General features: G+C 38.7%; 1 protein-coding gene across 3 annotated transcripts; it reads right to left on the bottom strand.

The window, feature by feature from the left end:
* Positions 1–81: 81 nt before the first annotated feature.
* On the bottom strand, positions 82–25,501 carry slc1a2a (solute carrier family 1 member 2a). 3 transcript variants are annotated; one of them, XM_039795795.1, is made up of 11 exons: positions 25,310–25,501; positions 10,794–10,933; positions 10,043–10,195; positions 8,321–8,571; positions 8,129–8,237; positions 7,712–7,838; positions 7,262–7,495; positions 6,355–6,549; positions 5,122–5,256; positions 3,770–3,977; positions 82–2,703 (listed from the first exon to the last, which is right to left on the bottom strand). In XM_039795795.1, exons 2-11 carry the CDS (start codon positions 10,921–10,923, stop codon positions 2,605–2,607), a joined length of 1,641 nt encoding a protein of 546 aa, XP_039651729.1. In that variant the 5' UTR covers positions 10,924–10,933; positions 25,310–25,501; the 3' UTR covers positions 82–2,604. The 3 variants fall into 3 exon arrangements, with proteins under 3 accessions (XP_039651729.1, XP_039651728.1, XP_039651730.1); XM_039795794.1 differs by lacking the exon at positions 25,310–25,501 and adding an exon at positions 14,004–14,278; XM_039795796.1 differs by lacking the exon at positions 25,310–25,501 and adding an exon at positions 14,004–14,277 and having other exon boundaries at positions 82–2,676.
* Between the last annotated feature and the right edge of the window lie 52 nt (positions 25,502–25,553).

The raw sequence follows: 25,553 nt of genomic DNA, 5'->3' as shown, positions 1-25,553 counted from the left end.
AGCACTTGTAACATGCAGTTATTGTATGTTCATATGCTGAATCCCACCCGCCATCATCTGAGAAATAAACACAACGGCAACTCATCAATAAACATTTATTTGCTCCCATTAATATTTACACACAAGTATTTAAACATTGACACACTTTCAGTCCATTTGCCTGTCAAATATTGTTTATGCTCTGTTATAGTTTATTTAGTACGAGTGCATTCAATCCTGCTTGCATTTAGTCAAAGTCAAAAGAACGTTCTGCATCACAAGGAACAGACACAAGGACAACGTTGAATACATTCTTGGACCGATATGTGCATTGAATCAAAAAGAAAGATAGAAAATATATGTTTTATTATCTAAAGATTGTACAATTTCACCTGCTCATAGAAAACACCTGCTTCACTAGGCCAGTCGTTTAAGAACATATTCCTTTTAAGAACAAGGCCCAACAACAAATGCAATAGATGGAAAAGTGATGTGATGATTTAATCGATAACAGGATTTTGACATGAATCAGGGTATGCTGATAACTGAGGAAGACTCCATTTTAGAGGAAGGTGGTGCTTGAGCCAAACACTGGATGGCTTGCACAAAACTGCCTTAATGTGCTTATAACACTTAAATAATAAGTAACAACATTAACTCAGCAAAGAGGGGAGAAATATTGGACTTTTCTTCTTTGACATACATTTGATGCTCAGTAGTTTCTTTAAAAAACAGATCACTTGAATGCATTGTATGTAAATAAATAACCCTAAATTCACAACCTATTGGGACGAGTGGCCCATGAAAGGAAAATTAACATTGTACTAACATTATTGCATACGTAAATAGTTATAGTCTTTATAGAAACTTTTAGCATAGCAAAAACAAGTCTGATAGATGACATAAAATGTCAAATCCTATACATTATACACTTTATCTAAGGAGAGTATATACACAAAGTGCAAGGAGGCACTTTAAACATGAATATATAAGCCGTCGCTTATATGAAAAAAAGAAATCAATTATCCTGTTTTAACCTTGGTTTGAACCACACTCAACTACTGCTTGGTTGCTACATGGAGATAAACTCAAAAACATGTTCAGCCAACATCCAATGACCTTGTTGTCACGGCTTCAGATTTATGCGAGGGCTGGAGGCAGAATTTAGGGTGCACTTGCTAAACAGACGTCACAGCTACTTAACTCATACATGTAATTACAAGCTTTTTATTTCTTATTTATGTAAATCTGCGGTGTAAAAACTACATTCTGCAAAATCTAAGTGATATCTTGTGAGGAAGGCCCAGCCGTCCTCGCTTTGAGTGTAGTAAAGCTGGTAGGTGGAGAATATTTACTTCTTCTACTAAAATGTGAGTCCCAATATTCTATTGAAATGAATAGTGGTAACTTTTATCCGGAAATGTGTTAGTCATCACACTGACTGCACTCTGCAGTTGACATCGTCAAGGCAAGGTTGTCAATATAGCAAAGAAATAAACAGTTTGAAAGAAAACACAGAGCAATGCACTAGCCTGCTGAGAGTTTGAGAGACGCCCACCCTTTTTTTTTCTCTCTTGTTGAACCTCCAACATTCTTCCCTGTTTAGCCTTCTCTTCCTCTCAGAAACACACATGAACACACAGAAATCCCAGTACACAGGCATACGTTTTGACTACAAACGGAAACTCAGTGCTTCACACATAAAGAACATACATACAAAAAAAAAATAATAACTGCGGGGGCGCCCTTCACATACTATTTCTGCCTTACAGCTCTCTGCCACACACCCTGCACTGTTTGTTGCAACATTTAGAGGTCACACCCTCTGCTCTTATGTTCTAAGTCCTAAGCTTTGCTTATTAGGCTTGGCCAGGTGTGTGTGACATCAAGATGTAATCCCATAAGTCAAACAGCCGAAGGTAACGCAGTGTTTAACCATCCCGTATCATAATGCCACCGGAAGCACTGTTCTGTTTTCATAAACCCAGTTTGCATTATTTTGAACCTTTGGTCCAGTGTTCGTGGGCATTTTATGAGAACACAGAGCATCACAGAATACAGAAATACACAAATACACATTGATAGTCACAAACCATTCAGTAATGAAAGCTGATCTGTAACATTTGTTCTGACTTATTTACACCAACCTTTACATCTTCTCTTACTTCGTCCTTGTTTTAAATGTAACTGGCAAGGCCATCATCCACACATCATCTCTCTGCCCTTTAAGCTACGAAGAAAATGCTTCAATACAAAAGAAAAATGAGATGTTGCACAAGGTTGAATAGTTCTTGTTGTTCTCGTTGACAGAACAGGAAGCTAAGTAAGGCCCTGAGTGTAGTCAACCGAACGATTTATTCTTCTGTACAAAGTGCATGACATGCACCACTTCATTACAGTTTGTGTCTAGTTAGTGCAAATGCAAGATCTAATACAACTTGGGGAATCATCTGTAGTCTGCTCCAGTAGCTACCCGGATGGGTAACTGAAAGAAAAAGACTGTCCGACTCTTCACTTTTTCTTCTTCGTTTTTTTGTGATGTTTTTTGTTGATTTTTATAGTCGTGTCGGCAGAAAGTAAAAGCTGTTGGACCTCAGGGTAAGGCGCAGCAGCACTGGATCTGCTTCACTCGCATTTCCATGGTCCCTCCTCAACAAGAGAGAACCCTGCAGTGTTGCCATTTTTGCCCATGGTGACCTGTAAGCAATTGTCGAGATCATCTAACTATGGGGCCAAGGCACTGTCATTAACAAACTGTCAACGGTTGGGAGCAGAGAAGCCATTGGGTCATTGCATTCAGGCAATTGACTTTGGGGCAGAATTAATGTGTTAATCCCCACCACTGAAATACATGTCATCTACATACACTGATACAATGATACAGTGATGCTGCTGATGTGGTTGGTCAGTTACAAGATTATATGAGAACAAGGATAATTATAGTTCAGAGTTGGCCATGTATTTAATGGATTCTCTGCCCAAACGAATTACAATAGTCAGTCATCAATAATCCGAATGCAACTTTAGCATCAGCATGCAAAAGCGACATTATACAGACAATGAAATATCAACAAAATTCTACTATTACACTAAAATACTTTTGCTCTTGTTTCTTAGCTACAATGTGGATAGGAGAGGATCTTTGGCATTTCAGGATAGTATGCATCACTTTGGATGAAACATAGTGAAACAGCAGTCTTTATGCTACAAAATCTCTTTCAAAAGATGGCCAATGATTGAAAACTGTAATTTGGTCAGGGCTGCCACAAATACATGTCCAATTAGGTAGACAAAAAAAGAACAGTTTCTTAATAAAATCAAAACATACCACAACAAAATACACGTCAAATATAATTGTGTACAAGACAACACATTAGGAATGGTTGATGCTTAAAAGTAAACACTTTCATTTGGATTTCATGAGAGTAAAACAGCGTTTTCGAAGATGCTAAAAACCAAAAGTATGATTTAAAAAAAAGAACAAACTTTGGTTTTGTTGAACCGGGTACCACAAAAACTGCTTTTTCATAGAAGTAACAGGTGAACAAATAAATATTGAAATATTTATTTTGCTTTTCACCCCTTTAAAAAAAAAAAACATTTTCTTAAATGAAAATATGACATGCACTATTCACAATCACATAGAAACAAATACACCAATAAAAGAAGTCACTTAGAAAAGAAACACCAACACAAGGAAAAGGAAAAGGAAAAGAAAGACAAACACACAGACAGAGCGGGGTAGGATTCTCTACATACAAGTCTCTATGTCCGTTAACGTGAAATGTACCTTGCAGCCGTCTATCAAGATTGAGTTGTGGTTAGTGTAAACATTCTGGTTGCTGTTATTTTCATAGAAGGATTGTGTCTTTGTCATCTCAAGTTCATCCATCCGGGCCTGTTGGTCGAAGGAGTCCAGCTCGTGCTTGGAAAGGTGGTACACGATACCTGCTCCATAGGAGTCGCCAACCACATTAACCGAGGTACGGAAACGATCCCTGCATGTTGAAGAGGAACGTGGTGTGAAAGACATGATTGAAATGATTAATGAAAGAATGAAATTGTTTGGTTACACTTTACTTGAAGTTTTCTACATAGGAGTGACATGACACTGTCAGGAACTTGTCATAAAACATTATAAACAAGTCATAAACGTTTATGACATAACGCTTCTTTTAGTAAGTATGATTTGGTTTTGTCATGACTAAGTTATGGTTACGGTTACGGTTAGGGTTAGGGTTCATGTGTCATGACAGTGTCATGTGTTCATGACAGTGTGATGTCACTCTTATGTAGAAAACTTCAAGTAAAGTGTTACCAATTGTTTTAACTTTAAGTGTATGTTGTTAGTTATGCTTCTGAATGAGTGGGAGTATGGAGAGTAAGACTTAGTTATCAAAGCCTGAGATTTTTACATCCTCAAAATGTATGTTAGAGACCGGTAGAAAACTGCACACTCGGATTAAAGTCAAGCAGCTGTTTTGATGCTACTTTGGCCACTCGTGGATTAGCTCTACACTGTGCAAAACATGTGTTGCTCTGGAAAGTAGTCCAAAGAAATGGAAAATGAAATATATACAGTATATGTCTCATTAAAAAGTGAAAGGTTGTTAAAAAAAAAAAAAAAGATGGTGGTGGATTTATTTTGAATTCCATTTACATCATTAAGACTGTAAAGCAACAGAAAGCAAGCTGTCACCAGAAGTGTTTTGCTCAGAGTTTAACAGATTGTTGGGAAAAGTTCTGACAATACGATGGGCAGTTATTCTTTGAAGCTGCCATGGTTACCGGCTATGCATTAGAAACCCAGTGAGCATATGATATGATATGTTTCTCGTTTTCCTTGTTTTCTTGAGATGACTACATATTCTGAAGAAAGAAAATATTAATTTGGTCTTAATCAGGCGGTAAAAGCAAACAATCTAAGCATCGGATTGTAAATGTGCACATTAAAAGTAACACAGAAGTAAATAATGAAAGATTTAGCACTGGGGTAGTCACCATTATTTGAAAATGATATATTCAGAAATGATCTCACTTTAGTTACTTTAACAAACCTGAAGATAAGAAACCCTTGCATGTGCGTGTTGGTATGTGTCTGTATGTTTTCAGTATTAGTATTTGGGTTGATGTTGAACCTACAGCAGCCAGTCGACAGCGACCAGGAGGCTGATGTCCTGAGTGGGCAGACCCACCGCTGTGAGGATCAGAAGCATGGTCACAAGTCCAGCACTGGGGATACTCGCTGCTCCAACACTGGCCAGGGTGGCTGTCATACTAAATAGGAAGCAAATTCAAACTCTCAGCAGGAGGACAAACCACAGGCGGTAAGGCTCCAACATTCCTCTGCTCCGCTATGTACTTAACATGCAGTTACTGTGATTCTAATCAAACTGGTTTGACAACAAATTCAATATTTGAAAGGACTAATCCATCAAAGTATATGAGTCCACAGTGCCTAATGATAATCAAGTAAATTATCTTTATTAAGTTGTTTGTGAGACAGATTGTAAGAAACATATGCACAATGGTACTATAACTCCAAAACTATAGTTTAGTTTTCTTTATGTGAAATTAACTAAAAATGTTAACGAGGTTTACTATATTAAAAAAAAAAAATTCAATTTAGGCCTACGCTTGTTTCACCAGTATTTACGAGACTGTCCTCCCCTGAAAAAACGCCCACAAGTTGTTCGTTCCAGCAGCAATTACCACTCACATTTACGTTTATAGTGGCAGCTTCCTCTAGCAGCAGCAGTAAATATGTCGGGAGCAAAGCAGGAAGTAAGGTGACGGAGTGTAAGACGCAGGTTGGGATGGTGGATGGGTCAAACAAACACAGGACTTTCACCCAGGAGACCGGGGTTCATGTCCTGTTTGAAAATAAGAGTAAACGACAAGTTTTCTTTTAATTTAACGGAACAAAAGGAACTACGCCACATTCTGCACAGCGGGCGTGACCGGAGATGAAGCAACGTAACGATTTGAAACCAAACAACGATCTTTTTCTAAACTTAACTAAGTAGTTTTTGTGCCTCAACCTAACCAAACTGCGACCGTTTCACAACGTTAACAACATGTTTGAAACCATGACCGTTTTGTTCTCTGGTTTAGAAACGAGGACGGAAAACTCTCCTGTGGGTTGGATTTCCTGCCACCACTAGGAGCGCTCATTTATTAAACGCTTTGGTGGGTCATATTAGAGTGTATGGTTTGGAGGACTTGTTAGTATATACAGAAGAATATAATATTTGAATTAATATTACTTTCATTCCTTTGCTCAGGCAGATTTGATTGAGAATTTGGCTAATTCATTACCAAAAGTTTACCTTGCAAATGTGTTTGTCATATCTGAATCCATAGCCACATTCTCACCTGACAGTAATAATCTGGCCCCAGTCGAGGTTGATCCCATTCATCTGAGCGATGAAGATGGCAGCCACAGCCTCATAAAGCGCCGTGCCGTCCATGTTGATGGTGGCACCCACTGGGAGGACAAAGCGTGTTACTCTCTTGTCGATGCCCAGGTTCTCCTCTAAGCATCGGAACGTGACAGGCAAGGTACCGGCACTGTTGCAAATAAAACAGGAAGAATTGCTTTGTTAGGTTAGGTTAGTCACGAACAAAATGCAGTTTCCAAACTCTGCACCCAATTTGGCACTAAAAACTTGCAGAAATAAGGGACTTAACAACTTATAGATTTTCTCTTGAGAATTAATCAGACTGGGTTACCCTTGATGTTCCAATAGTTTTTAAACTTAATAACACTATTGTTCTTTTCATACAGACTTTAATCCCCTCTGAACAATGGTGATTTATTCATTGTTAATTTGTTACATAAAATAGACTATACAAAGCTTTTTGTGAGTTTCATTTCACAAGTTATGCGATTTTAATAGTTCTTACAGAGAAAACAGCAGTTGTGACTCAGCAGTTGTTATGTATGTTATTGCGTGATACTAAGTCTCTCGCTAATGGCGGAGCAGTGAGCAGGCCGGAACTTTAAAGGACTGAGCTCACCTTATTAAGTACAGGAATGTTATCCCACATGGCAAAGTTAGAAGCCATTGCTGGCAAGATTACTTTATCGTTACCATTTGAAATGGAGGTTACTTTTGCTATGTAAGAACATACACAGAAACACCTGGAGGAAGAGGCAAATTAGAGTATTCACAAAAACATGCAGCACACTGGAGAGGAAATTGGAATTAGAGTCATACGTCTCAAGTTCAGTCTGAATCCTAGAATATAAAACAGGAACGGAGACAGAAATCCCTCATACCTCGACGCTGTTCCAAGTGCCGTAACCCAAGCTTGGAATATTCCCATGAAGAACGTGAAGGGGTTTTGTCTTACTATCACAAAATATATCAGCGGAAGGAAGATGCCTCCGTGGATGATTAGTCCCACTATCACAGTGACCATATACATCCCCAGCTGCCTCGCAACCACCTCCAAGTCTGCAATGGAGATGATCTTTCCACAGATGAGGCAGGCAATACCAAAAGGGGAGTACCTAAAGATAGACACAGGATATGTTAAAATCAGGATTATGATGTTATGTACGTGTATGTCTGCGGGTCTATCATTTGTATTTTGAATATATTGATACATAGTTAACGTTATCTGTGGGATACTCTGTGTCAATATCATTTTTGTGGAAGCAAAAACCAGAAGGAATGATTTGGCAGTGTCATTGAGTGGAGGGATACCTGAAGTGGACAACACTTACCACATAATTGCGCCAACAAGCCTCATAACAATCTCATTCAGGACATTGAAAAACTCCAACATCAGCTTGGCCCTTTCTCCCATTTTCCCCATAATAACTCCAAAAGCGACAAAGAATCCAATCAAACCTGTAAGAATACAGTGATGTTGAATTAGTCTTACAGAAAATTAATAGCATGGAATGAGAGTGAATCACTCGTTGAAAGCCATATGGAAATGTAAATTTGTTCGGTATGTGTTTTTAATAATATGGAAAAGAGTACTTAAGTGATATATAGTGGCAAAAAGGAAAATGTAATCAATTATTACATCCACGAAGGAGGTTTTGTTTTTGGCTCGATGTTGGTGGAGGATGAAAAAAAACTGCTATTTCTTTTCAGTTCTTTAGTGGGTGTGTTTTTTCAGACTTTTTACCTACCCAGGACGTTCATCCCACCCTTGAACTGAAGCGACCTTTTAATTGTGAACTGTGGAGGTGCTTTAGTTCTGTTAGTGGGCACTGGTACTTTGGTCATTACTGTTTGGATCTGGACAAGAAGCAAAGAAAAGAACAAACAGTTGGAGCAACTGACTTATGAAGCAGAGGTTATGTGGTGGGTGAGACTCCTACCTGCTGAAAGCAGGCCTGCACCAAGTTCTCTGGGAAAAGATTTCGGATGAGATCGAAGAAAGCGTCCACGCTGGACACCTCGTCGTTCTTCTTTCCATGTCCAAGATTAGCCTTCAGCTTGGGGTTACCGGGATGGATGAGCAGCACCAGGATCACTCCGAGGACGGCTGCGATCACCGTCGTCGACATGTAGTACACCATGGCCCTGGTGCCTAAGCGGCCGCTGGATTTGGCATCCAAACCGGCTAGTCCTGTTGGCATAGTATGTTTTACAAGAAAATAAAGTAAGTGTCCAATATAAAAAGATACAATTCCTCTTTTCAACAGATAGTGGTAAAGTTAGATTTTGTTTGAGTTACCACATTTATAATCTATGCATTTATACATAGTAAATCTGAACTGTTCTCTAGGTGGTTATGAATTAACTAAGATTAAAACATCACATTTAAACTGACCAGCTCCCCTCACCAAACTGCAAACTTACTAATGTCCTTCCGGTCAGACCAGCTTACAGCATTTGAACAGTGAAGCCTCCACACATAAGGCTTACCTCATTTAGACAAGTGTTGTGGTTTTTACTGTTCTCGCTGTGAGGACATATTGTGCAAATATATTGGAATAACTAATTCTATACCCCAAAATGTCTTTCAAAGTGAGATGGCTCAGTGGGTCTGGGGTTATGTTCCATTTACGGCAGCTATTTGCACTATTTTTCAAACCATTTGGCAATAAAATGCCTAAAAAATCTAAACGTCATTTAGGAAAAACATGACATTTGCCAAGAAACAGAATCATCCTGTTTTGTATCTAATTTTTTTCCAACTGTCTTCATCATTCTGAGACCAGAACACTACAAATGTTTAGGACAACTACATTTCACTTGTGCCACCTGAAAAGGCGCATAAATTGTCTGATGATACTATTTTTAAGGTTCATAAGATAGATATGGTAGGAATGTGGCTTAAAGAGCATTACTAATCTTGAACGTTTTTAGTAGTGTTCAAAGAATGAATGGTGATATTTCCCCAGTAATAGAACTTTTGCTGCATTGATTTGCCAGTCCAGTCAGAGACACTGAGGGGAAATTACACAAAGTTGAAGTTATTTTAAAAACGTAAAAGATGCGGGACTTTTGAGAAAACATTTAGGGCTGAAGCCCCAGAAGCCACTCAATCGCTCCACCCCTGTTTAAAACATAAATTGTTTACTGAGGGTAACATGAGTTTGGTAAAGAAGGCTTACTAGAAGTTATGTGCACTCTCAAGGTTGTGGGGAGGCAATATTGTGATTGTGTCCGCACACTGTACGGTAGACAATATTTCAAATATCACTTGTGCATCTTAGGGCCAGAGTCCAAAAATTTAAGTTGTACAGTATCTTCTAAGTGATTTGACGTGTGGAGTTATGACCACAGGTATTTCAGACAAGAAACATATAACAACTGAATGAAGTTTGTTAAAACAGGTCTACAGTGATCTAGATGCACATGAACACAACTGGAAAGCATAATAAAAATAGTTTCAAGTATGGAAAAAGACAATAATATCTGTGTACTAGTGCAAAAGAAATGTGGCTCCCATCCTTGGTTATACACAAAATGCAAAAAAACTGCCCACTCTCTCCTCTCTCAGGTAGCAACAAGTCGCACCATGCAACCTCATTTTATGACAGATGTCAGCAAATTGAGCAGAACATTTGCAGCAGCTACTGTACCTCACCCACCTGTGACCAGACTGGAAACAACAAGAGGCAATATAAGCATCTTCAGCATCCTCATCAGGATCTCTCCAGGGAAGGCGATGATCATAATAACATCCGGAGGGAGAGGCGATACGTGCCGCAGCAGCATTCCAGCAATGGAACCCAGAAACACACCTGAGCCGGTGAGAAAAAAAAACAAATCAAACACATAGCCAGGTGACTCTGAGCCATGAGATACTAACTATGCCTCTAACTCATCCGAGAGTCACAGTGCCATGGTGTCACCTATGAGTACTGCAATCCTTGTGTAAGGAATATAACTTTTGTCTTCATGAGACGATTATGTTTCACCCTTTAAAAAATAAATGACACCACGAAAATATAACTTCTGTCAACAGATGTAGCCTAGAAAAAAAACGAATTGAAAACAATACTGAAGACAACCTTTCCCTTGTTTAGTTTGCCTCTGGTACATTCAAATGAAATATTAAAGTACGGCACTTCAGTGTATCACAGTGGGATTTAAATTGAGTATGAACCCAGAGAGCGAATATCATTAATTTCTTTAAAAATGCTTTTAACATAAAGACAGAAGCTGTGAAGCACTATTGCCTCTCAGCAAGAAGGTCCTGGGTTTGAAAGACTGGGGGGCGTTCCTGAGTGAAGGTAATATGTGTATGGGTGGGTGGATTATCCAATGTATGCTGGGAAGTGGGGGTGGGGGTAGCAAATGGATAAATGGTCAATGAAAGTAGCCAGACCAAAAACGTACCCAGGATTGTGAGAGTGAGAACCATGTTCTTCATGACTTTATCGCAAAAACTGCTACACCAACCCTCTGGAGCATCCACTATGGGCTCCATTTGGGTCTCATCCATCCTGACCTCCACTTGCTTCTGCATTTTGTTGGCACTGAAAGAACAAAAAGAAGAAAGAAGAGCTGGTGTTAATTACTGACTGATGATGAATTTATCTACGATATATATTACAAAGAAGCAGACATGCTTAGTAATCAAAATGATGTTTAGTTGCAGTTAAGAGAAGACAATGTTGAAGGAGGTTAAAAAATAGAGATTGGATTACACTGGGATTAAGAGTCTAGTGGGACATACTGTATTAGTAGAATTATTCCATGATTACTGGGCATGAAACGTTCGGAAGAGGGATGTAACAATGCACCGTGAATTGGTCAAAAATCGATCTAGATATGTGAAGACTACAACCGCTTGAGAAAAAAAAAAAAACAGCCTAGGGCGTAATCTACTGTAGATTTCACTTGTTTGACTTCAGACATCAATACATCTTCTTAGTTTAATTATTTGAAGAGATATTTTATTTATGCAGTTATTTTGATGTGGGATTTGTTCTAAAAAATCTCATTCTTATTTGTTTGTATTTAATTTTTGTTATTTAAGATTAAATACAATTTCAGTTGCACTTTTGATAAGAGGACACAGCTGTCGTTTTGCACAGTTTATATAAATAAATGAATATTTTCAGTCATTTGTCTGCAGCTCATTCCGTCAAAAAAATCCTGAGAAAATCGTATCATCAACTTAAAATAGTGAATCGTATCGAATCGTGAGTTGAGAGTATAGTTACATCCCCAGTTAGGAACGTCCATCTTGGTTGTGCAAGCATACATCACTGGCAATGTGTTTCGGTGGGAAGCCAGTGAGGGATCACAATGTTGTCACCTGCACAGGTAAGGGTGTAAAGGGAGTAAATTTGGAGTAAAGTGAACCTCCCACATATTAGTCCCTCCTTTTCAGCAGCTCCTCGCTGGCAGGTGAAAAAAAGTTGAGCACTGCAGGAGACATGTCTGTCTAATACCCTCACCATCCCAACAGTAGAGATAGCAGTGACACGATGGCAACACACAAGGTTTTGGTGGTTCCAAAACTGGGGAGAAAAGGGGGCCCCAACACAAAATGGAGTTATGATAGCATTGAGTTACAGTGCTACAAAACAATTTGCATGAAAGATTATTATATCAAAAAAAGTGTTCACTTGTCATTAAGTAATTAATGAGGGCACATGCAGACCTGATTCAATTCAATTTATGCTGCATACTTTGCATTCTAAATGCATGCAAAGTTGTGAAAAGTTTGCAGATGGCCTTTCATAATTAGTGACTGACATTCTCAAACAATTAGCACCAAATCAATAAAGAGCCTGTTTATTAATCTGCATTTTAAATAAATTATCCCAGTTTTACTCAAATTGAATAAACAGAACACCAGCTGTTAGTCATATCCTCCCCTATGCTTCTGTTGCTTCTGTCCGATGTCTATGCATAGTCATTTATGATGATTATGATGAGATATTCTATTTCTGTGTTGAATTAAATATGAGAGCAATGAAATCTGCAGTAGTTTTTTTTTCACAAGCAAATATACTTCATATATTGTCGCTGCCGGGCAGAAACCTTGTTTCCTTGTTTCTCTTCCCTATTTCGTCTTTTTTTATTTTTTTTAATAAATGCTATTGGTCACTTTTTACGTCTCTCTGTGGGTTTTACAACTATTTAAGCAGTCAGGAGGCAATTTCGTCAGACTTTGTCTAAGGTAAATAGCTCAATAAAATGTTTTTAAAACAATAAATTCAAATTAACCCTTTTTTTTCCATTTCCCAAAAAACAATGGTTTTGAACATACAAGGTTTTCATCCCACAGTAACGATATACACATACAGTATGTGTGTGTGTGTTATATAGTCAGTGATTTGGCTTGATGTTTTCTATTAGTTTCCAGCATTTCATTTTAGAGATCCAGTCCTTGTTCTTACTGCCTCATCATCTAACTGAAGCAACAAGTATGCCGGGTTTGTTGTGGTCTGCCGTAAAGCCTCTTTGACTTAAAGATCAGCTTTCCCCTGTGCAGCCTTTAAATCCTCTGTAGAGCACAGACGTGCACCTTTTATGTAACAGTGAATGCCCGTGTCATTGGACACTCTTGACCTTCATGACTTTAACACCTGGACTATTAATGCTGGCAGAAAACCCAACAGAAAAATACTGAAGTTTCTTTCAGCAAAGGTGGTGAATTATGTGAAAAGCTTCCTCCAAAAAAAGTACTTCCCTTCAGGACAATACACAGTACAGACGGGCTGCAAAGCTTTAATTATAGGCACTATAGAAACATAATGCACTCTTCTTCCCACATTCAATAACATGTTTGAGAAATAAATATTTGAATGAGCTTCTGTACCAGACATCAAAGGGAACAGGGAACATATATGATGAGGACAGAACAACTGCCAAGTCAATTACGCCTGTCTGATGCACTGTGCTCTAGCATTAATAAACCTTAAGCCTTTTAAAGAGGATAAAATTAGCACCTCAAGTGATCGAGTTATACAACAGAAAACGTGCTTCCCAGGAAAAGTCAAGGTGTCACCAATACCCCCCTGACGACTGTTATGCAGGTTATTACTAATTTGAACACCAAAATTGAGTGTTCACTTCAATTTCTCTTTGTTTTTCTACAGCTATATACTCCAAAAGCATTGGACAAATCATTTACCTCCAAAAAATATTCCTGAATAAGCAATGTGAGGTAGTTTTCGTACCAAACAAAGGATATATTATATATTTTTCAATGAAAGCTGGTAATTTATTTTCTAAAGATCTCTGGTTGTGAGGCTGATGCAAAAGGGTCAAAGGGCAGAACATGACGGAGTGTATGCGCTCTCTTTAAAAAGCAATGATAAGGAAATTTGAAAAAACGTCTTACTTCCTCTATCAATATATCGCCAACATGATTACTACAGACGTAAAACTGACAGAAGTTTACCCTTATGGCAGTTATTTTATAGACACAATAGACAATATCTATTATTGCATCATTGATGCATCATTCGGCTTTCACAGGAAAGCTGCACAGGAGCTGCAGGATATTATTTTGAGGGCCACTCTTAAATGTTTTGACCACTCATTTCATAAATTGCTACCACATCATTACATGCAAATTATAATGCTTACCAGTTGTTTTGTATGTTGATTTGGATTGAAATTGTATTAGTGCAGAGCTACTACACAGCCATCTGCGTCGGTGAAGAATATAACAGAGTCATGGCTCATGCATTAGTAAATCCAGTAAGAACCTCCAACAAGTATTTTTTGTCCCTTTAGGAAGGGCTCTTCGGTCCTTAAAAATCTGCAGATCACTTCTTCCTCAGCGTTGGATGTATATCCACAATCACAGATTCAGGGAGGTGTGTAAAGGTAAACTGACTATCCTGGAGGTCTGACAGGAGTCTGCCAGACACGAAGGGTGGAGTCAACCTGCTAAGATTAGCAAGGGAGCGAAAATCCTTGTTGCTGTCTTTTCTTTTTGTCAGCTTGGTTTTATTTGTTTACTTCTCCTTCCAGCAAGACTGATTTGCATTGCTTTGGACCTCCAAAGAAAATGTAGTCTCAGGAGGTCCTGAATGAGTAGAAATAAATGTTTAGAGTTGTGATCTTTGATTAGTCGTACTTTACTAAACACACAAATTGTGTTGGGTTGTTTTAAACAGCTTATTTAATTAGATTTCATAAATTAGAGAATAAACAAATCAATGCATATTCATTAGGGCAATTTTTTAAGCGTCCACATGTTTGCAACTGCAGAACTTAAAGGGGTGATAGAATGATTATATAGGGTATTTCACACTGTTCCTTAAGGTCTCCTAATGGGGTATGTAACATCGGTTGGGCTGACATTTGCCTGGTTGATATTTTATTGACCCTTATGCATCCCTGTGTTTTGGCCCTATTTCTAACAAGAGCTTTTCTTCCAAATATGGTATGCTCATGAATAGTTAGATGAGCTGCGCGCTGATTGGTTGAGCGAATCCCCATACACACATTAGAGACGCGACAGAATCCGATATTCCAAACACTGCAATTTCGTTACCAAATTCACTTCTGAGACTTTTTTATGCGAGAAATCAACTATATAAAGCTCAAATATGGGCCGTTTTATGAAAATTTATGGCTAATTGCAAATTTGGAAAGACGTGTCGGACTTTAGGCGCTCCACACAGTCTGACGAGAAAGCAGCAGCCTGCTGGGCTCCATACCCAGGGCAAAGTCACCCTTTGTGGATTACTGCACTACCGGGGCTCCGCGGCCGGCTGCCGGCATAACTATAATATATTTACAGTTTGAATTTCGTCACGGCACTTATATCACAGCTATCCCAAGGTCTTATAAAGCTAACCGTTGTCAGATTTCAATTTAAGGCATTTGTGTGAACGTCAGGGGTCTTGTTAGGAGGAGCAGCTAGCTAGCTATGTGTCCCATTCAATACAATGGGAAAATATCGCGGCTAGCTAGCTACACTTTCGGCATAACTATAGTATATTTACAGTTTGAATTTCTTCATGGCATGTATATTACAGATTCCCCAAGGTCTTACAAAGCTTAGCTAACACTTTCGGATTTCAATTTAATGCATTTTTCTGAATTTCAGAGGTCTCGTTAGGAGGAGGCTAGCTAGCTCTCATTGATGGACTCCAGCTCACCGCGGGCTCTATCAATGAGACTCGCGAACAAGAGGCGTTTATTTACCCGATCGTTAGATAAATAACTCAACACACATATCCATTATAAGATTAACTGGAACCTGCGGTAAGAGATTGCAGGCGTAACAAGCTCGCTGACCGCACTCTCAGTCACACACCGGCCATTTAGCAGGAAGAGGGGAGGGAGAACAGCGAGCTGCAGGCCCTGGAGCTCTGTCAGGGCAGCAGCGTTTGGTAGTCCAGTCACCCAGAAAGGGTGAGTTTGAGCGGGTATTGAGCACCGCGGGCTGCCAGCCGTGACGGTGATCAATCAAGCTCACAGCAGGCTGGAGTCTGTGTAGGGCGGCGATGTAACAACCCAGGCAGCACCGGCCGCTGAACTCCGACACACAGTCGGACAAAATTTGCAATTGGCCATCCATTTTCGTAAAGCGGCCCATATTTGAGCTTTACATAGTTGATTTCTCGCATAAAAAAGTTTCAGAAGTGAATTTTGTAATGGAATAGCAGAGATCTGCGTGACCTAGTTTCAGAAGACTACCTGATCTCAGGTCAGTTGTGTAGCCTATGTAAATGTTGGGGCGTGACCATTCTCTTAATACACCCATGGGCGTGACAAAGGTACAGGTCCTGGGATGTTGACGTCAACTTCTAGCTTTGTTGAGATTCACCTGTTTTCAGCGTCAGTTTCCAAATATGAGATTTTCGTAGTAAAGGGGTGTCAATGGGATTTTGAGCTTCTATGTATGTCCTATTTACCCACCGAACTGTCGTTATTCAACTATGACAAGGTAAAATCGGTTTTGCATTCCATCACCCTTTTAAGTACAGACATTTAGTAAGAGCCACAATGTGCATGGTTTGCATAGCTTTGATTTTGTACAGCCCTTTCAAAAAAAAATTTGCCATGAGCTTTACCACCTTGCCTATACATATATTGTGTCTCATGTGGCTTTCCTGTTATTAATCGGAGTCAGGTAACACACTTTATAATGGCTGATCAAATGTGTACCGTTCATCTGTGCCGCTATGTGGGGAATTTGAAAATGATTAAGTACTGCTCGTGTGCAAGACACACATGATAAAATGGCCTTCAAAACATGACTTAGCTTCTTGCAAACTTATTATTTATTATTATTTGTAATGTTAAATGGGTTTATTTGCATGCTTCATTAATATGTGAGCCAGTAAAGAGAAAGGCACATATTTAAAGTACAAATCCGGCACAAAATGAACCTAGGGGTTAATAACACGTGTAACGACTTTTACCATTCTCTGGGATTTGTTTTCATGCTAATCAAATATGACCAGTTTTATCGCAAACTGCTAATTACCTTATAAAACTATTCGCCCATACACGTAAACTGAAGCATTGAGAAATTTGTAAGTGTACAGACAGTTTATTAAAAAGATAGTTTATAAAGACAGTACCGTTCATGTATATAACATCTTTTTAATAAACTGTCTGTGTCACGAATCCTGCAAGGATTGGACCCAAACGCGGAAAGCAGGCAAGAGTAAGGTGAGTAGGATTTATTAAACAAACAAAAACAAAGTCCATTCCACAGAAGGAGTCCTGAGTAGCAGGCAAACCAAGGTCCAGAATGAAAACAAAAGATACAGGGAATCCAAACTGGAACAAGGTGACAAAAGGGTAGAGTACAAAAAGGCACACCCCACAGAAACAGATGACTCATCAACAGAAAATAATAATCCAACAAAAGACAAGGGAGACACAGAGACTAAATACAAGAGGCAACGAGGACTAACAAGAGACAGGTGATACAACAGGTGAAACAAATCAGGGCAATCACAAGGGAGGGAAAACACAGGAAGTACAACAGACAAGACAGAAAACCAGACTTCAAAATAAAACAGGAAACAGAACACAACCGAAACCCACAATCATGACATTCAGTACACTTACAAAGTTCTCAATGCTTCGGTTTACATGTAGGGACCCTTATTATGCTATGGTGCTATTTTGAGCGTTGTTAGTGGTATAGAAATAGCGATTTCTTTTTACTTAACCCGTGCCCCGATGACTAGCGTTATAAGCTAATTAGCGGTTTGAGATAAACCAGGTCACATTTTATTATGAATCATGAAAACATATCCCAGAGAACGGTCAAACTCGGTACACGTGTTATTAACCCCTAGGTTCATTTTGCGCCAGATTTGTCCTTTAAGGTTTAATGTCAGGATCTTAATAAAATCTTAACAATAAACAATAACTTCTGAATTAAGCTGCAAAAACCTTCAAGGAGAACTCTTTTAGCAAAATAAAAGCTTAATTGAGAGCAAAACAGAAAAAATCTGATTGCAGCTGTTTCCTCTACACAGTTTTGAGTGCAGATCTTGGTGGTAGTAGCAAATATTCAAACGAGACATCAATGATGGCTTATATTTGGATATTATTTCATATTTATTACTATAATTATATTTATTTTACTGGAGGCTTCTGCATTAAAGTGGCTTCTAGCAGTTCTGTTCCTCAGCTTAAACTACATTGGATTGCTTGAGATGACTTGATAATTTGGATGAAGGTAAATAAAAAGCAAACAAAGCCAAATATAAACTTTTCATGATTTTACATATACATTGTGTGTTTGTTGTATTCAATAATGTGACCCTGAGTGTTTTCCCGCTCTGCCAGCATTAAATCTTGATCTGATTTGAGGTATTTGCAGTGGTGGAGCTGTTGATGGTGCTTAGTCATTGAGTGGTCTCCGTATTATTATACTCTTCCTGAGACCGCGGCTTATCTTATGAAGTTTCACAGTGTGAAACTGCTATGGTACATGCAGTCATTGTGATGGTGTTGCCATGGCAGCATTTATTCTTAAATGTTATGTTGGGACTTTTTATGTGGACAAGATGATTATTAAGGTGACTATCTTGTGTCATTGGAGCCATTTTAACATTTTGACAGTCATCATGCCCCTCTTTGGTCTCTCAATATAGGTCATGGTCATGATGACGTGCAGTCTATTAAGATTGTATTAAGCCTCATCAATTGTTATCCACGGTATAATTTAGTTGGTAAATGGGGCTATGCAGGTTCACTGTGATACTACTTTATCCCTTGACGTGGCAATCATCAGAATGTCTTTACCCAGAAAACGACTGTATGGGTCGCTTTTGCGAGCAGCTTATAATGGCCAACAATAACATTTCTGGTTAGGCGGCGACCTCTCGTGGCTTTAGTCATTATTGTGAGAGGAAACGAGAAAGTGAGTTGACAAAGCGCCAATTTCCGCGTAAGGATGTCGGTTGGTGTGGTAAAGGACTTCCACTCAGCAGACCGGGGTTTGTGTTTCATATGAAAACAAAAGTCAACCGTCATTTTCAAAATTAACCAACTTTTACGGACTTTAGTCCTCGTTGCAATAACGTCCGTGACGTCCCGTTACGTCCTCATTTGTGTAGTTTTATTGGACATTCACATTTAAGGCCAATCGCTGATGTTTTACTAACCTTAAATAAGTATTTTTGTCGCCTAAATTGAAATAGTTCAAAAATATGTTTAAAACTTGGCCTGTTACATTAAATAGAACAGTCACATGATTTCGGTCACATGACTAAACTGCCACCGTGCTGCAGTAAATAGAACGGTCATATGTGTCGTTTTAGGATTCTTTGGAAATCAACCTATAATGTCATTTAGTTATGAGGATGTTGTAATCAAAGAATTGCTTGGCCAGAATCAATGAAGAATTGAATGTCAGCTGTATGATTGCAGGGTGATCGACTATTAAAAGACCAAATAGCTCCTGTAGGAAATAGGCATATTATCCTTGCAGTTTGCAGAGTTACTGGATGTAAGTTTGTTGAGGAGGTGACACTTTATATCCGTGAAGTGTGTGAAGATTGCTGTGCTACTAAGACAATCTAAGAGCGCGTGGCAAAGTATTTGTCCACGCAATTGCACAGCCTGCACTGCCTTTTCTCCCCTCAGCATGAAGTCGACCTCATGCAGCAACACCTGACAATGCACACCACACTTAGACAGGAGGTGTCTATAATTAACTAATCTGTTCTGAGCCATCCTAATCCAGCACACATACACACTGAGATGGATCAGACACACTCAAGAACAAGAATACAACTGTGATATTTTTCGAACACATTTCCACAAATCATAAAACAAAGGTCTCATCCTTTAGGTGCTTTGGTTATATAGTGATATTGACAGTGGATCACTTTGTGGCAATCAAATAATATAGTGGTTTCAAAATAACACAGAGCAACAGAAACAAGTTAGCAATGTTGATCTGTGATTCAGGGTGTGCAAACGTCTGTGTGAAACTTCTTCACACACTTAACTGTTGCACACATCTCTGCTCTACAATGTCCCAATCACCACAAATCCTACTCATGAGTATCACTGATATGTAGCCCCAAAACTAACAAAATGTATTACAAGGTCATGAGACAAGACAAAGATATAACTAAATCCATTTAAAAAATTGGAAGGACACTTGGGGAGCGCAGACCTCTGCCAAAGCCATGCCCTATCTCGCAAAGTTAACGACAGAAAATGAAAATACCCATGTTTGTGTGGTCTAGGTTCTCCTTCAGCCCATGCTACACCCTTCCACAAGTGTTAAGTATGTTGTAGAATCTTAAGCAAAATATCCTATTTCAGATTTGTATTAAATGTTTGCTTGTCACTAAGGCTCCTCTTTGCCAGTGAAGCTTTCATTAGTTACCAATTTTCAATTTTTTAAAGACTTTCCCCTTTTCTACCTTTAACATTTAGCATTGCTTGAACTTGCATTGCATCCGCAAATCAAGTTCAATATAAAGACTTCTGACAATCACCCATTTTATACTGATAAGTAAGTTTTCAGAGAGACACAAGACAACTCCTGAAAGTACAAATAGGCTTTTGTCCAGCTTTTGTATATGGTGTCTAATTTGTTAGTAACTAACTTAATGTTGCCAAATAGCCAGTAAACGAGCCTGAATGAGGCATGTTGTGTACAGTCTTTTGTCCCTTGGCCTCAACTTACAGAGACCAAAGAGTCAGAGCCACATTATGAGTGGCCAAAAACCTACAGAAACCATTTTCATACCAAAATGTATTTGACGTATCAGCCAAGAGGCTGACCGCATTGATATACAAGGGAAAATGGCTTCAAGCACATTCAGACAGACACTGCAGTAAATACTGTAAATATCGACACTGACTAAAATCTCTTTCTGCTGCCAGCGGGAAAATAATATATACTCACTAGTGTACACAGTGGTATATCCACCTCTTTTTCTGGTAGTTTACAGTATAACCACCTATCAGCCAAAAAGCCATACCCACTTCCTCCTCTGTAACCTACTCATCTATCTAGTAGTACACCCACCACATCAACTACCACTACACCACTGTATATAATGTATATACACTCATCACTACGTAAAAAACTACAGAATAAACGATCAATTCAGCAGCAAATGCTATACTGGCAGTATTGCTATAGTGGCTTCAGTTAAAAAAATTAATGAATGTAAACAATAAAGAACAGAAAGGGCACAGCCCTCCTCAATAAAAACTTAATTTTAACCAAAATCTTAGTCATGTTAAAATAACTGGTACAGTGAGACAGGTACAGTAGAAAGAGTAGGAAACTCAGTTCTCAGATGTACAGGTCATCTATCTTAACCTGGAGTTAAACTAATTACCGTGCATGCCCAGAGGGGCATAGCAGCCAGTTCTTGTTTTCTGTTTCTGATAAACACTTATAAGCCTCAGAACTTTTGTCAGTGATAGTGTCCCAAATATAATCAGTTATTCCTGTATTTATTTATGTTAAATATATCTTCACAGTGGAATCACACACCATCCAAAGAACTGTTCCCATTGTACTTTTATAGGTGTTTACACCTTCTACATACTGTAAATACATGTTAAAAAGAATACAAAACCTAGTATGCTCTAACCGCTGTTACATAACATAGACTCCTGGTTACTGTGGATGTGGAAAGTCCATTAACCGCAGAGATTTAGTCTCTTTATGATACCACAATAGGGGTTCAGTCAGTCAGTAAAATAGTGATAATTCAATGGGCCGAAAACAAAGAGGATTAACGGGCTCCTCTGATGGTTCCATGTGCCAAAGTGTCAAACTGTCAACGCTTTTAGGGATTTCATGCTGTCAGATAAATATTATATGCTTTACAGGTTTAGAAAACTCCATCGGCTGCAGGGGAAAAACTAATTTTTGCAAAACTAGATGGGTATTATCTCTGGAGACTGAAAATATAACCAAACTTTGCCAATCGGAAAGTTGCCATTCATGTTTGGATTCTAAAACAGTTTTCATCAATCGTCTGATATCGATTATAGGATTTTAATGCAGTTTCCGGGTTTTACAGCCATTACTTGCATTCATTGCAACCCCCCACACACAGAAATTTCAGTTCAGGGGTTCGTGACATTATGAAAATAATTCCAGAAACATCAAATGTTCCTTCAGTGACTGCTAAATTAAACACTGCAATTATTCTTCATGCAAACTATTACGTCAATATTAACAAATGGAGCTCGTCTTTTTTTTATAGAGCAAATGAGAAAATTGCAAATGAGGTGATGTGATGTAAATTGTCTTCACAAGAATTGTTTCAAGAATTCAAGCGCTAGTCGAAGTCTATAGCGCAGTAAATCGGTCGTCTTGACACTTTTACAAAAGAAATATATATTATCTGTTTAATCTGCAAGTCAGAGGAATACTAATTCAAAGTGCTTTATGTTTTATAGGACCACGCAGAAGTAATGACTCATGATGGTTGTTTGACATTTAATTTTCCCTGGAAGTAGTGTTGCATGTGTTATTGGGTTTTTCATTAGATAAAAAAAAGCACGAACCGTAAACTCAAGATGGGTACTTTTTTACACTCAAGATCTCAAAATCATGACAAATCATTCAAGTTCTGGGTATTTTCAGACTAATTAGGCAAAAATACAAATTCATTGTGGTGGTGCTTGTTTAAAATAGGGCTGTTACTTTTCGCAGTGTGTGATATATTTATTATTCTTTCCTATGAAAACCCCAAACGTTTTGAAATGTTGAACAGCCAGAATAGCAGACCTCCATGCTGCCCATGAACACAGCAGAATAGTTACAACATGTCTACAAATCACAGATGAGAATCTTTAAGGAGCGTTTCCTTGGATTCCCTCTACACTCATCAGACATCAACCTCACTGAATGAATCAATAAACGAATGAATGAATGAATCACAAACATTATCTGGAACATGAAAAAACATGAATTGATATTGATTGATGCCAGGCCGAGGGGATAGGGGTAAACATTCAACTGTCCTAAATTAGGAATGTATATACCAATTAACATGTTTAAATCACATTACAGAAATCAACCTTGTTTGAAATGTTGGACATATGGAAAGCTTTAGGGAAAATGTATACTTTTTTTAGTAGGTGGCTCAGACTGTAAATAAAGATGTTAAAAAGAATACAAATAACAATTATAATAATAATGTATTTCAACGATATAAAATACATGCACAAATGCAACGCAGTGGATGCACATATCAGGGAAGGCTATACAGGGAGTGTTGCCACTAATGGCAACCCTTTTTTGGGTCATAGAGGCATGATGCACGGCTGATCTTCCTGATTCACTAATGATTTTAATTACATCTGTCTTGTAAGAGCAGAGATTTCAGTTGGATCTGAGCCAGAGCTGAGCACCAGCTCCTGATTATGAGAGTTAACTGCTCTTACTGATGCAGGAAATGTACAATTAAAAAATTTCGGATTGGATAAGGAGCTCTTGACTTGCTCTGCCATCATGCCCTCCACTTGGGAATGAAGTTGAAAAGGAAATGCCGTTTCCACTCAGACTCGTTTCCAAAGTCTCCTTTGTCCTTCGAATTATGCAGCTAGAATGATATGTTAGGTGGCTGTCTTACAGGGAGTTAGGTGGGAAGATTGATATCAATTTCCATCTCTGTGCATTCAAACCATTGTTCCAGAAAGTCACTAGCTTAGCTTAGCTGGAAGCAATAGGAACCAGCTACCATTGACCCAAATAAAGAAAAATCCATCTTTAAACAGCTCCAAAATCGTGTTTACATGTTGTATCTTGTTAGCTGGCAAGCCAGCCTCAATACATCCAGGTTAGTTTAAAGTTTGGAAAGTTTGGCACGCTGGCAACTTTTGGGACAGGACCTCTGAGTTGCTGCATGCTATACAGTGTTCCACCTTGGCTTTCTAGGGGATAGGGTGTAAGAGGGTACTAAACACATGTACATGCATACATGAATGCGACTGCCTACGTGCAAAAATATACTATTAACACATTTTAATAGAGAATATTTAGCCTGGGACCATAAAGAAACAGAAAACATATTTACCGTTGCAATGTTTAATTTTATCGCTCTCCGCAGAGAAACAATTAAATGCCAACGCACAGTGGACAGGCAATGGTTTGCGTTACTTTGTGAAACAGACCAGACCTAGGCTGCACTGCATGACAATTATGAAGCCACAGCCTCAAATGTTGGTCTAACCAAACATAGCAAGATAACCTTTCCAACCGCTTCTCTAAACACAACACCCAATGCTCGCCGCACAGTAAAAACATTCCGTAGGAAACGCAGCAAAGCAAATACACAATCAAACAGTAGGCAACGTGAGTACGCCCCCACGCATGGATGGCTACAGCAGGAATCAACAAATTATCGAAAATTGTGCATTATGCTTCAATAAACACGTATGTTGGCAAGTGCTTTACTATTAGCCTATTATTTATTTCAGGAACCTAAATATACAGGAAAACATATCCACACAGAAAAAAAACAGTGGCACCAAAATATACGATATTCGAGCTCCCTCTACATTTCTCAAATGAGGCTTTCTGGGGAGCTCATGGAAGGCTATTTCTCCTCAGGGCCTCCAGCGATTTTTCGCTGATGTGATGCTTGAAAGTTTCTTTGATGCACAATTGAATACGAGGGACCCTTTTTCTTCAACATTTTTTTTTTTTACAGGACTTTTCTCGGATGTGTTACAAATTCCTGCTTACTGAAAAATAATATGTTATGCTGCAAATTGAAATTTTCCTAAAATCATTATTACGTTTACGCTATGTGGATTTGATTATGTCTGTAGTCAAGTTCCCTAACAACAAGCATACAAATTAAGAAACTGTCTGATATGCAACCCATGTAGCTAATTTTACTTAGGATTTACAGTATAACTCTTCGGGCTATTCTTTTGAACTTCATCCTCTTGCAGCCTTGTGTCGTGTTGGGGGGTGTAGTGGGAGTGAATCTCACAGAATACCATATCTCTAATGATGCACATGTGGCCCAAGGCCAGTGGCTTTGCATTGCTTTAAGAAACACTGTCACTTCCATTAAATGCATGGGTTGACTTGTTCATGTCCTGAGATGTGGCCTCATTAATATTTAAATTCACTAACAGTTTATGGGTTTCTAGCATTTTAGGCTGATAAAAACGATAAAAGGCAACACCAACCATTACATTCAGGTATGCCACAGCACTAGCAATATTGCAACAACTCCTCCCTTATAGCTTCATAGCCTCGTATACGGTGTACGTCTAACCAAGCAACCATCTTAAGGACGACGAATGACGCTACAGAGGATGAAGCTTGGGTCTCCTTGAGGGAAATCACAGGCCGAATTGTTCTGCTTTACATTTTTATTACTTGTAATGGCCTGTTTTCCAGTTAGATACAATCGTACTTGTAAGATAGTATAATTGTCTAGCATCTTGAAATGGAAAATGCTCACCTGTGGAAGTCTTGTCTTAAATTTGTTGGCTTTCCTGATTGGAGTTAATGTTAATTTCCTTGTATTAAAGCAGCATTAAGATTTTCTGAGTTTTTGGAGAGAAAGCATACAGGTGTTGCAGCAGGTTCCTCCTCTCCTGCTCTGATGTATGGAAAGTCTTGCACCTCCCTCTTGCAACAAACGCCCTGCATGTGCACACTGATGCACAGACAGAGGGGTGGGGGTTTGAGATGGGAGGTCGGTT

Source organism: Perca fluviatilis, chromosome 3, assembly GCF_010015445.1.
Source record: "Perca fluviatilis chromosome 3, GENO_Pfluv_1.0, whole genome shotgun sequence".
Classification (NCBI taxonomy): Eukaryota; Metazoa; Chordata; class Actinopteri; order Perciformes; family Percidae; genus Perca; species Perca fluviatilis.
This window is presented reverse-complemented; position numbering and strand designations above follow the sequence as displayed.

What these genes read in the sequence shown, in the direction of transcription:
- slc1a2a (XM_039795795.1), bottom strand. Translation starts at nt 10,923, where the DNA reads ATGCAGAAGCAAGTGGAGGTCAGGATGGATGAGACCCAAATGGAGCCC. An exon ending in CTTGTTGGCGCAATTATGTG is followed by an intron (nt 7,496 to 7,711) that starts GTAAGTGTTGTC and finishes GTCTATCTTTAG; the next exon opens with GTACTCCCCTTTTGGTATTG. An exon ending in TCTTGATAGACGGCTGCAAG is followed by an intron (nt 2,704 to 3,769) that starts GTACATTTCACG and finishes TTGGCCCCATAG; the next exon opens with TTAGATGATCTCGACAATTG.